The sequence below is a fragment of the Amphiura filiformis genome, chromosome 7 (assembly GCF_039555335.1).
Source record: "Amphiura filiformis chromosome 7, Afil_fr2py, whole genome shotgun sequence".
NCBI classification, from domain to species: Eukaryota; Metazoa; Echinodermata; class Ophiuroidea; order Amphilepidida; family Amphiuridae; genus Amphiura; species Amphiura filiformis.
Genome location: NC_092634.1, coordinates 69,694,587 through 69,708,699, shown reverse-complemented (window position 1 = coordinate 69,708,699; position 14,113 = coordinate 69,694,587). Strand labels below are relative to the sequence as shown.

General features: G+C 36.1%; 1 protein-coding gene across 1 annotated transcript; it reads right to left on the bottom strand.

Annotated features, from left to right (window-relative positions):
* Window positions 1-3,662: 3,662 nt before the first annotated feature.
* On the bottom strand, window positions 3,663-14,063 carry LOC140157549 (uncharacterized). The gene is made up of 7 exons (XM_072180780.1): window positions 14,012-14,063; window positions 9,214-9,367; window positions 8,757-8,933; window positions 7,629-7,740; window positions 6,380-6,474; window positions 5,237-5,287; window positions 3,663-4,144 (listed from the first exon to the last, which is right to left on the bottom strand). The coding sequence occupies exons 2-7, from the start codon at window positions 9,316-9,318 to the stop codon at window positions 4,019-4,021; spliced, it is 666 nt and encodes a 221-aa protein (XP_072036881.1). The 5' UTR covers window positions 9,319-9,367; window positions 14,012-14,063; the 3' UTR covers window positions 3,663-4,018.
* Window positions 14,064-14,113: the final 50 nt, after the last annotated feature.

Genomic DNA, 14,113 nt, shown 5'->3' with positions numbered 1-14,113 from the left:
GTTGGTGTACCTTGCTTGTTTTCTTTTCTGTTGTTCATATTCAAGGTATCCTCTTGTATCATTTATTGATCCTTGATGTGTTTTGTGTCCTCGTCCGTTGGATTCACCATTACCCACTTTTTTTGTATAAGTGGTGATTGTTGCACTGATCAAGTATAAATAATAAGGCCCGAACTGACTGATCAAAAGGTACACTTCTAACTAGGATTATGTCAATAAATCAAGACATTTGTAGAATTATTTCAAAAAATTCATTATATTAAATTCATTTCATGATGATCTACCCGTGTCGCATGGTTCTTATAGAAATACAATACATTCTAATGGATATTATAACAAATAAATAAAAAAGCTGCATGGAAAAATCCTGAGGAGAATACAATTAATCAAAGAACCAGAGAAGGAGAATGTGGACTCCCGAAACAGGCATACTGACATCAGCTATGGGGTAAAATTTAAGATTTTTTGAGTCCACATGGGAACAAACAGAAACAATTCTGCATCAAATCTTATGATTTAAAGGGAGGTTCAACCTATCTGCTGTGTCCTAGCATGAGACCCACAAATTTGTCCAATTTAAATTATTGAAATTTGAAGGAAAAATTTATGTCATTAAAATATAAAAAAAACTTGACAAATATATTCTTTCTTCTTGTGTGGTGCATGCAACAGTACACTTAACCTATGTCAAATTTATGTATATACAACAATTACAGATTAAAAATATCTATTACTATAAATTAGAATATTTTACAATGATAAAACTATTTCTGGACATTCAATAAATACCACCCTAACCTTTATATACAAATAATTTACTTAGGAACAGCGTATATAGCTCAATATTTTGTGTGTACTATGCCATTGGGCTATCACTTGAAATCCATACACCTCTATGGAAGACTTGACCTTAATCTCCCACACAGGGAGTGCGAGTTTCAAATATAAAGTCACCTATTCAGGTAGTCCAATTTGAAATTCTCACTCCCTGTGTGGGAGATTAAGGTCATGTCTTCCATAGGGGGTGTATGGATTTTAACTGGTATAGTCCATTGTGATTAACAAGTGTTAATTTTTGATGCGTTCAAGACAAATGAGACGTTTGTTGAGCAAAATAAAAATTCTTAATTTTTTTTAAAATTTCATTATATTTGCCATTTTTGAAGCTTTATTTTGATGAAAACTCGATCCTAATTAGAGTTAGGCCCCCCCCAAAAAAAGAAAGAAAGAAAGTCTGTCTCGGATACCTACACGCATTGCTACATGTATGTGAACTCCAAATTAGCTACGCGTTGACCGTAAAATTATTTTTTCCCCATGTTGTTGATATTTTCAGTATCATATCAGGATCCAATTTTGTCTTTTTTTGCAGTTTGGTTGTTGTCTTTTGTACACATTTCACCATGATACATGCATACATTAATTTCTTAAATAAGGCGCAATATCCAATTTGATCACTGATGATTGTAAAATAGATAAGAAAACTATTCATTGCGTGTATTACTATGTTTCTGCATTTTAATATCAAAAAGTACATAAATATTGTGGCCTTTTTTTAAAAAAAGTATCGCATAGCTCATTTTCTTAAAAAAATCAAAAAGCATAGCACTTAACTTTTTCACCAAAATAATGTGACTGAGGCAGACTTTCTCTTTTTTTGCCTTATGGTTTCCAGAGATATGGTCATTGTAGTTTTGCTCAGAACAATAATTACTGACTCGATCCCAAAGTCAATGTTAGTGACAAACGACTCATTTAGCTTGATCGCTCCACACTGTGCTATGTTTTTCACTTATAAACTGCAAAAAACGTCAAGTAGAACAATGCCCCCTGTAAAGCTAATCTGAAAATCTCAGACGAGAAAAACAAAAATCACAGCTGAGATAAACCAGTGTTTGTTGCAAGGCAAACACATACACACAATTTGGACTATATATCAGCCCTTATTAAAAAGTTGATAAAAAATATGACATACTGTGATATATCCACTTACAATAGCAAGTTATACTTAACTATTTTTCATGTAGAGGAGTCAAAGTCAGTGACATCAATGCATTTGGGCAGCTGTTTAGAGTGTGCACCTTTGTGGCATCTTTAAATACATACATGTATATATTTTATATGTCAGCACTTTGAGCGAATGCTCACAATTTGAAGCTGCATCAAATGAAATGTGCACTGACCTGAGATGAAAAATAGTATAATTTATATTTGACATGTATGCATTGGGCTATTCCATATTAAATCCACACGCCCCCTGTGGAAGATTTCACTGCCATCTCACAATTCTAGTTACACCTTATGTTCAATCTAGGTGGAAATTTTGGCTAGTTTTATGTGAAATTCCAACTGAAAATTATGTACATTTGTGAAATCCAGTTAAAATTATGTAAATTTGTGAAATCCAGTTGAAATTTGCACAATTTGGCCTCAAATTAGACCTAAAAATTTGTTTGGAATCTAAAAATCTTCCACTCCTGATGAATGAAAATGGTTGAATCTGGTATAATTTACACTGTTGAATTTGGATGGAATTCTAAAATCTTCCAGTGGGGGTGTTTTTTTCAAATGGAACAGCCCATTTCAATGCAGAGGCAAACAAAGCAACTTTACAATGACAACAAAACCATAGTCACAGAAAAATCACTTTTCAATATTTTGTTTGCAAAAAAATACCCATTACTGCTCTTTTTGATGAGCTTGGTCTGTATATGAAGAAAGTAAGAATCAATCAAGCAGGTCTCTCCTCAGTCTGTGTAGATTCAAATTGGAGGCAGCTCACATGACGTCACTCGCTCTAGATCGCTTCATCCCATTTGTTGTTTTTGCCGGGATTCGGCTGTTCCATATCGTTCCTTTGGACACTTAAAGCTTATCGATTCATCCCAATGGTTGTTTTTGCCAAGATTCGCCTGTTCCATATCTTGCCCTTAGACACAAAGGGGACACTTATCGCTTCAACCCATTGGTTGTTTTTGCCAGAATTCGCCTGTTCCATATCGTGTCCTTGGACACAAAGAGGACGGTAATTACCGTTGCACTCAATGGTGGAAATCACAAAACATGTCATGAAATAAATAACAATTAAAGTCCAATTTCTTATCAGGGGAATAAGCTCCCAATAATTACAAAAGGAAAAGCAAATTGGCATTTTTTTATGTGGAGAAAATTAACTGGAACTATTTTGCGATTGTGTCCCCTTTGACAGACGTGAGAAATGGGTAAGAGCAATGGATGGAACAACACCAACCGAGAGAATGGTGAAAATGTCATTCTCATAGCAGTGTATTGTAAGTGCTGTCAATATAATCATAACTGTGGCCAGTACTACTTGAATCCAGCACACATGAGATTTTGACCAACAACTATGCTCCAGGACCATCACTAGATAACATACACTCATAGAGCAGCTATTCATTGTTATAATGAAAATGATACTTTAATATATCAGAACCCTATATGTGACATGATCTGGTCCATGGGAGCCAAAGTTGGGAAATTTGAAATTGAGATAAAGGCAAAAATTAAAACCAATAAAATCCATAATTACACACCACAAAAAGTCAGAACTTAAGAACCAAGTATACTAGACCTTTGGTGTTTTCAGTATATAATATGATAGCCTTATTATATTTGTATTTACAATGTAAAATTGCCTCCTTCGTCCGTAATGGAGCAGATCATGTCACAAAGACAGAAAATTCCACTGTGCTGAGCCTCGAACCACTAACTCAGGGACTATGTATCTGTATCTTGTCATGTGCAATCACTATCACTGGTTGTGGCATATGTACCTATATGTATACTCCACCTTGTAGTTTGAGGCAGCAGAATGGAATTTTCACCCTAATATTTTGAATACAAGAAACCGAATTAAGGCTGACATATAATATTGAATAGTGCCAGTGTGGTCCAAGAGCATGCATGGTTATAGGCCAAATTGTCACATAATTGTTGGTCCAAGAGCATGGTTGTACGCCAAAATCTCACATGCTAGGATACAGATGATTTTGGTCTATCACCTGTCTGATAGAACATTATCAGTTTCTATAATCCCCATTGCATCTGCCTGTAGAAGGCACCTTCCTTGCACATAGAATTTGGCTCCCTGCAGAAGCACTTCAGCTTTCAGCACTGTGAAAATCTACGCAAAATAGAAGATAAAACAAATTAATACTATGTGTGCTGGGCATAATAGGCTTCAACATAAAAAGTCCAAATTTTGAGATATTTTCTAGAAATATCAAGAGCTATCTCAAGAACCACTGAACCAATACTTGTTTGTACTCATTTCAATACATTTTTCATGCTGATTCAAAATATGGTCATGTAAATGTACAATTCTGAAATTGAAAAAAAATTGAAACTTGTCGTCTGCAGTCGACACCAGCATGGAGAGGGGTAAAGGTGCGTGGTCTTATTTTGTCACATGTTTTCTACATTACATTCATGTCCATCACCTAACATCTAAGCTTTGTGTTAAATTGCTAATGGTTTGGATATTAAAGCAAAAATCTGTCAAAAGTAGCAGCACAATGCTGCTCATGTGGTGAGCCACTACATCGTTTTCATTTTGTGGTTGGTATTGGTTGGATGTGTGCACCTTAGCTGCAAGTGTGGTGGGCTTTGTGGGTTTATGCCTGTGGCCAGCACACTATAAATCACTGCATTTTGAAAAAAATAGATTTAAAACTTTACATACAGTTTTCTTGATTAAGTTCATCAGGACTCAGAGGATGTTTAAAGACATTCCCATGACCCAATGGGGTTTCTGACCTTGGTATGTCTGGTTTTTGTACACATGTGGCAAGTTGACCATACTTTGCATTGGGATTGTGTGCAAATATCTGATGTTTTCATCCTATTATTTAACATTGAAAACATCGAGACTTAGGAATAAAATTAATGCAGTGGGACAATATGAATGTTTCCTGTAAGAAAATCAAATATCAGTCCTAAGTCTCAACTATTAGCTCGTTGGCTGCAGTTTTAAAATGACCATTTTGTGTGTGTGGCAATGGGGACTTTGCCTCTAAAATTAGGTTATATTGGTCAAATTTCCCAATCATAGTGCATTGTAGGAATGCCTTTAAGCCTCCTCTGATCAGGACTGTAGTATTCCATCATCTGGCTGATGAAAAGAGCAGACATTATCTCTTGAAACGTCCCATACAGTGTTTCAATTGGATTTTAATTACATACAGTAACAGAAAAACCCATCAATCAATTTACTTACCTGTCTTGCTTGTGACAAGTAGCAGTAAATCCAAATTGCACCTTCACTTTCCTGATAAGAGACGAAAGAAAGGAAAAGTATGAGCACTAATTGTTTTTTTAGTTCGCTGTCGTAAACGTGACGTCACATTGGTGACCCCGGTGCATTACCATAGCGACTGGATCACGCTTTCATGAGAACCACAATGGCGATATCAATGTATGGAATTTATAGATCAATATTTGATATTACCAGTCATATTCAAGACCAGCAACCTCTTGGTATCAGAAGGAAAACATCTTGTAAAAGCTTACTAAGCAGTGAAACCCATAATAAATGCTAAGACTTGATTTCCAAACAGCAGAACATCGACGTGTACAGCGTAGAAAGCGTTGTCATGCAAACCGCTTGATCCATCACCACAGAAGTAGTTGTGACTTTGGCAGGAAGTGACGTTGGTCTACGACAGCGAATTTCATTGCCAAAGTCCCAGCAAACGCAAGTATGATTTTAAAAAGATTTGCCAAAAAAATTCAAATTGTTTCAATAACATATATTCAAATCTTGGCTTACAGCATAAAAAGGCTTTAAAACATTTAGTATCAAATGCTGCAAATATATAGTTACATGTAAGATGATTTCGGCCCTGGTCAAAGATGAAATATATTCTACCTTGGCCTCATCGAGGTAAAGAATAAATTACTTGCAATGATTGAGATACATGTAGATACGACTTCTAAATGTGGATTCAGCAATAACTCTGGTCTCAGGCTCAATCCCAGGTGGTGTATGACTTGCTGGGGTATTGGACTGGCAGGGCAAGGGGTAGGGCATATCATGTGGCACAACTCCCCTCTCCTGGACTATCCCCCAAATCATAATAAGAAATTGGAAAAAAGTTCCACTGTTGGGGCAAAAAAGTCCCATGGGGCATTTAGATACATGAGTTCCCCCTGAAATTCACTTTGTCCCACTTCCCAACAAAAATATCTGACACCACTTGCGGAAAACATTGTAACACTAACATCTATAGATTATAAAACAGACTTTTGCGCTCCTGGGGTACATCTAGATTTGAATAAATGAACCATGAGATTGATAATTTTAATAAAATCCCATTACAATGGGGAAAAAGAACCACAAAGAAAAGCTCCTACAGTTTACCTTTAATTTACAGTTGCATTGAGGAAGACCTCCTTTCTTTGAAAGACGACATAATTTCACCCACATCTGATCTAGAGGTTTTGTTGAGGTGTCATCTGGTGATAAAGAAAGCAAGTTCAGATAAAATTTATTGAAAGCTGAGATTTGTTTAGAAGATTGTTTCAATAAGTGATTATTGCATATATCTACAATGTATAAATGTAATGAAATTATATTGAAAAACAACACCTCCCCTTAAGGTCATAAACATGCAATGGGCTATCTATTTGAAATCCATCCACCCCGTATGGAAGTCATTTAACCTTAATCTTCCACATAGGGGTATAATCCAAAGGAGTCACCCATTCAGGTAACCCCATTTGAAATTCATACTCCTTGTGTGGGAGATCGAGGTCATGTCTTCTATATGGGTGTATGGATTTCAATTTGAATAGCCCATTATAAGATATTGAGTCCATAAAAAGTTCATAACTTCGGAACTAACAAAATTTAGTTAAACCCAATGAGAACTACCTAACTAATTTTGAACCAATCAAGGATACTCTTAATAAGATCATCTGCAAATGCAAGTTTGATCATAAATAATTTAAAGCCTAGTATAATAGGCTATTGAAATGAGCATTTCAAGTTATCAACCAATCAGAAATGCTGTCAGATGACCAGTAGTGACTGTCCAGGGGGTTAACATCAAGAAGCTTAGGTACTGAGCAAGTCAGTAACATTGGTAAAAACCAAATTTAAACAATTTCTGAGTAGATTCTGACTTTGCTCTGATGTCCAAATATTGTATAACCATATAGTTTGTTGTCAACCCAGCAGTGAGTATGCTGGAAACAATGTTAATGAATCATGAGCTTCATAATTAGGCCGACTGAAAATTTGATATATTGTAAGCACAAAGGGCCCATACCTAAATACTAGTGTGCAGCTTTCCCCAGCTTGGCTGGGAAAGCCCTCATTCAATGGGAGCTTAAGCATTGTGGCTGCAGTAGGGCTGCAGCTTGGCTGGGAAAGGCTGTGCACTGGTTTATGGGTATGGGCCCTAAGAAGTCAACTAAACATACCTTTTTACATGGACTACTATGATTAAATTTCTGCTTGTTAATCATTTGGTGTAGCAGTTAGGCACACTGTCATTTTTTTGAACAGAAAATCTCTGGTTATGCAAGCCCTGTTTACCCTTCCCACTCACCTAATTTAATGACCCATCGCCCCCTGGCATGGAGTCCTCTTTACCCTTCCCACTTACCTAATTTGATGACCCATCGCCCCCTGGCATGGATGCTCACATTCTTTGGTATCCTAGGATTTTGGCTTTCCATTTCAGAGCTACATTGCTTATTGCTTGATGCACACCAAGTCTAAAAGTAAACATAAAAACATAAAACAACCTCCTGATTTATACATATAACAGCAGTGATGCCAATCAATCATTTCTTTAAGCATTTTGCTGAAGGGGTATATTTAATGTTTTTGTACCCTTTCAATTGTGAATGTTTTTCCGCATTGCCCAAGGGGTATTTTTTATATGGGAAGATTTTTTTAACAATATGTGTCTCATAATAAGCTTAATAAGTTACCTTTTCAGAGTCTGAATAGAGCAGCGATGTAGCTTGCGACACCATCACGGTCACCATTCGCTGCTCTATTCAGACTCTGAAAAGGTAACTTATTAAGCTAAATGTCAATATGACAGAGTCCAATATCAGTCTACACGCTGCTAATATGTGTCTCAATTTCACAGAATTGTTGACCCAAATGTTTTAACCATGGCGCTCAAGAATCTAAAACGTGGGGGTGGGGCTTTACTATCCAGCGATTGTCACGCTCAGCAGCTAGGTATGAAATCTATTTTAGGACCTGCTCTTAATAACCGGGCATGCTTGCAGTTACATTATCTAAGCCATGTATCGATGCAATAGAAACTGCCTATGTCTGCAGTGTGACCTGAAAATCCAAAATACCATGAACCAATCGGAACTGACACTGGCTACCAATTACATTTAATAGACCGCACCTTTTGGCCTGTCTGATGTGCCAAAAAATCAAATGCAGAGGAGATCGTTCAAAACTGTTCGGGATGGGTTGGACCATTAAGTTGGTATTATTCAGGTAATGACAGGATAGTGGTGGGAAAAAGAATTTTGCTAGCAATTTGACTGCTCAGTGCCAGGAGTAGGAATTAAAGTGTACAATGTAACTGCCATGTGTAGATGCCATGTGCAGATAATTCATTCATTCATTCATGTGTTTATTATAAGTACAATATAACATAATGTGTGTAAATTGTCAAATGTTCACAAGGCAGCTTTTGCACTTACCACTGAGCAGTCAAATGATCAATAAATGTTTCATGAATTAAAAATGTGATACTCACCACTTTATTCTTTGCATTACACGGCTTCCTTTCATTGTTATTATTACTATAGCTGTTGACCATTCTCTGAACTAATGGTGATAATTGGCTGTTTGATGACTTGTGCTGCTTCATGAGCTTTGTTACAAGGCAGCTTTTCTGTCCGACAGGTGTCCATGGTTTCTTAAATTGAGGAAACTTTAGAAAAAAAAAATTGAAACAGATTAAAAAAGAATCCATATATATTTCCACCATACTATACCATGATGTATCTATTTCTCATAAGAACATCATAAAATTCATTTTAAAAATTGTACCTAGTTTTTCTCCCTATAATCTGTATACTCTAGTATGGCTCTGTACGAAGGACGGTCAGCTTAACATTCATTCGAACAACAGAGTATTCTCACCTCCAAGAATTCCTACCCCAAGTCAATAACTCGATAGTCTCATACTTCTATACGGTAACGGTACTCACTTGTTGCATCAAAGGTATTTTATGCCTTGCATCTTCTTCTGACTTCAGCGTAGAGCTTTCATTTAGTCCAATGCTCCTCATCAATTTCTGGCTTAAGTCTTCCATTATGTGCACACATAATACATCATGGTTGGAGGAGCATAGTTATTGTGTCCTACAGAGAGGGTAAGTGATTTAAAACAATGGTTAACAGGTAGCACAATATTCTCTTTGAAAATGTTTAATCTTAATAAGGCCAAAAAAAAAAAGAGGTTTGTCTCAAAGCTCACGAGAAATTTAAAAACAAATGCGAAATGCGATTTTTTTTTTTTTATTCCCGACTTTTTTCATGGTATTTTGAGAAAAAAGTCTGATTTTCACTGATTTTTTCTGGAAAAAACTAAAAAATTTTTTTTTTTGAAATAAAAAAAATTTCCGCATTTCTTTTTTGTCAAATTGTGTGATTTTACAAATAATAATAAGGCCCTTCGCACTTGATTATTAGTTTCCTGTTTACCGCCCACGTCCAAAATTGAAAATCTCTAAATAATTAATTATTTTATTTTTATTTCCAATTTTCTCCTTTAAAATAACTTTCAACTACTTCTACTTGCCATTTTCTGACTTTAATAAGGCAAAATAAAAAAATAAGGGGAGGGGGTGTAACTCTCAGAACAAAAATAAAAAAGGGCCTCCTCCTTTTTCCAGGCATTATTGTATGTACGCTAAAACAGCTCTAAGTATGGGTATTTAAACCAATTTTGCGATAAAAAATAGAAAATAAAAAGCCCCCTCCTCCTCCTTTTTTTCGAAAACTCGGACGTGAAACATGTTTTATTTTTTACTTGGCCTAATATCAACAATAATGATGAATGAACAAAGAGTACAACTCCACCTTCACTTATTTATAAAACAGAACACACCAGGTACCACCACCATGATGTTCAATTGCACAGCTGGGAAACCACCAACCAACAGTACACACAGAGCTGCTCACATTACAACCCCATGCACTGAACTGATCAATCAGGTGCATGGATTTTCAAGAAAATTTGTTCTGGACTATGAAAAATGCTCATGCATATTATGTTTGTCCATCAACATTTGACTGTCTCCACTTGTATTTCCTACACAAGTAGCTTGAATACACCTTAAACTTCCATAGAAAAACTTTGAAAATCTCTGAAAAACTTGTAATTTTTACAAAAGGCCTTGAAATTTGAGTAATGTTGGTTCCACTTACATCAGTTACATGTATTTCAATGGGATGTAATTTGAGCTGGTGATGTCATTGGGTTATAATGAGCTGTGGTTGATTCATTTGCATAAGTTGAATTTGTACAGAAGTTTGCTTGTGCCATATGACTTGGTCTGATTGCGTCATCAAGTCCCGGGCATGGAATGCATGCACACAGAGCGTTTTTAATAGTGAGCTTTAGTGAGTCCTAGTTCTGTTAGGGTTACAATAACATTAACACACTTCATAAATACCATGAATACATGTAGTCCGAATAATCAGACCCAGAACAAAATATTAATTTCTGACATGATCGTGTTCTGGTAGAATGGAATACATGTATATACGTCATACATGATCAACTAGTCCGAATAATCAGACCCAGAACAAAATATTAATTTCTGACATGATCGTGTACTGGGTCTGAACTGTTTCCATATGAAATCTTGATGGCAAATTGGACAATAGAAGCACATGTCATGGTTCTACGTACATACATCGAATGTATGGAGCCGGTATATAAACCATCTAAGGATTGTGAAAAGCTGTAACTCACACATACGCCTGGGTGTAGGTTCTACGTGACAGCTTTTTAATCCCTATTCATGTTACGTGAATCACGCTATTGTGGACCATCCTTCTGATACTTGAGTGTTTGGACAAGCGGAACAGTCTTTTGTCTACCTCTCTGTTTGTAAACAAACCAGGAGGTCGAAATCATCCTCCTCGCCGAATACGAAAGTCAGCGTATTAAATAGTACGGCACTAATGATCAACAGTCAATTGTCATGTACTATCATGTACTTTGTACCCATATCATGATATACGGGTTTCTTTTATACAATACATGGATTCTAGAATAGCCACATTTGGCAATATCGTATTTCACGGCCCACTATTTTGGCGCCAAAGTTGGACCCCCTAGCTTACTGAAAATTGGTCGCACTATACGCAAATAGCAAAAATGATGATGTTTTTAAATTGTTTAATGTTTTCTTGCTATATTGTCCTATAATCTTGTTAAAAAGTTTGGTAAGATATTATGTTTAATGTGTAGAAATGTAACTTTGTGAAAATTAATACAGTTTGCCCAGAGAAACCTGTTATTGTCGCGTGTCGGCTATAAAATGACGGAATAAATCATAGTAGTAGGCCTATGCATAAAGTATGCAATTTATTCCGTCAAAATGTTGTCTGTAGGCCTAATAATTAAAAAAAAAAAGCAATTGGAAGTTTTTTTAAATTATCAGTCTTATTCTTTTAACGGAATAAATAGAATCAGTGTCACTTCCCAACTTTTAAACACGGGATCAAGTCATAACATGTTACAGTAATAACGGAATAGATCGTAGTAGTCCTAGGCATGAAGTATGCAATTTATTCCGTAAAAATTTTGCTTGTAATAATAATAATAATGAATCTTTTATTCTCGCGTGTCGGCTATAAAATGACGGAATAAATCATAGTAAAGTATGCAATTTATTCCGTCAAAATTTTGTCTGTAATAATATAAAAAAAAAAGGCAATTGCTTTAAAGGAATAATCGAATCAGTGTCATTTACCAACTTTTAAACACGGTATCAATTCAAAGCATATGTAACAGTAATAACGGAATATGCAAATATTTGTTGATTATACATGATCATGCTGATATTCTAGTGCCGGTATGGTATGAGATATAGGCCTATACGAGGTAATAATAATTCAAGCGCAGTTGATTAATTTGCTTTATTCCGTACCTATCGAACGGAATAAATGTAAAAATTAGGAATGATTTCAAAGCAGCCTACATTGGCTTAATCATACAGCAATATTCTATGTTGCAGTCTTAACGGAATAAAGGCAAAATCAAGTTATATTGCAGCATATTGCGTTGATTTATAATTATTTTTATCATGCTGGGGGCCTATTTTTGTGACGGCATGATATAGTCCTATTTTTAACGGTTTATTAATGAGCAATCTCACAATATATTATAGTGTCATAGAAATAAGGCAAAACCAAGTTAGTTTTATAATTTTCCCGCCTTTTTAAAACTTAAGTTTCCCGCCAAAATGTTCCCGCGCTTTCTAGTTTAAGCTTGTTATAGCCCATAAAATCTTCTAAACCCGCTTTTGCTGCGCAATTTATCCCCCAAAGGAAACCCTCTTTCTTCTCCTCCGCACGGGGACGTATTTTTTGTTTGAGTTTGTTGGAAAGCCTATATATATATATATAATCGTGTTTGGCGGCCCACCCTATGGGAATATTCTATTATTTGCGTGTAGGTGGGCCGCCAAACACGATTATATATTAAGCTTGATGATGTTCGCCCTATATAATCGTGTTTCATGGTCCACCCTATGGGAAAATTCTATTATTTGCGTGTAGGTGGGCCGCCAAACACGATTATATATTAAGCTTGATGATGTTAGACCCTATATAATTTCACTTGCACAACATATTTTGATCATGCTAATTTTTTTTGTGACGGCATGAATATAGGCCTAGGCCTGTTTATAAGGCAACTCCAAGTTCAGTTTTATAATTTTCCCGCCTTTTTAAAACTTAAGTTTCCCGCCGAAATGTTCCCGCTCTTTCTAGTTTAAGCTTGTTATAGCCCATAAAATCTTCTAAACCCCGCTTTTGCTGCGCAATTTATCCCCCCCAAAGGAAACCCTCTTTCTCGTCCTCCGGACGGGGACTTATTTTTAGTTTTAGCTTGTTGGAAAGCCTATATATATATAAGGCCAAGTAAAAAATAAAACATGTTTCACGTCCGGGTTTTCGAAAAAAAGGAGGAAGAGGGGGCTTTTTATTTTCTATTTTTTATCGCAAAATTGATGTAAATACCCATACTTAGAGCCGTTTTAGCGTACAATCTGTACATATAATAATGCCTGGAAAAAGGAGGAGGCCCTTTTTTATTTGTTGTTCTGAGAGTTACACCCCCTCTAATGATCACAAAACCTTCCTAAAATGTTTCTTATATCTTAACAAGGCTATAGAAAGCATCCCAACTTCCTAGACATATTTTTTTTTTTTTTATAACTGAATTTCAAAAAATAAAAATTTATTTGAGAAAACCTCAAAAAAGGAAGCGGGAGGGGACGTGAAACATGTTTATTTTTTTATTTGGCCTAATCGTGTTTCGCGGCCCACCCTATGGGAAAACTCTATTATTTGCGTGTAGGTGGGCCGCCAAACACGATTATATATTAAGCTTGATGATGTTCGACCCTATATATATAATCGCGTTTCGCGGCCCACCCTAAGCTATGGGAAAATTCTATTATTTGCGTGTAGGTGGGCCGCCAAACACGATTAGGCCTATATATTAAGCTTGATGATGTTAGACCCTATATAATTTCACTTGCACAACTGCGCAATCTCTCGTCTTTGTATTTTACCGCGCACGACAGAAAAACATCCGTTTATACAGCGCGCAGATAGGCCTATTATTGATTAATTTTCAGTAAGCTAGGGAGTCAAATTTTGGCGGCAAAACAGTGGGCCGTCAAACACGATATTGCCCTACATTTTTATATGTAACGTCTCTATTTACTTGAAAAAATACGACACGCGGGAAATCGGAAAACTTACAACAAGAAAATTTATCTTAATTTGGCGGTTCTGCGCTGTTCGTCCATTTTTCCCCGGGATATTTTTTGAACTTCGATTGACCCGTTATTTGCAGCCCGTCAC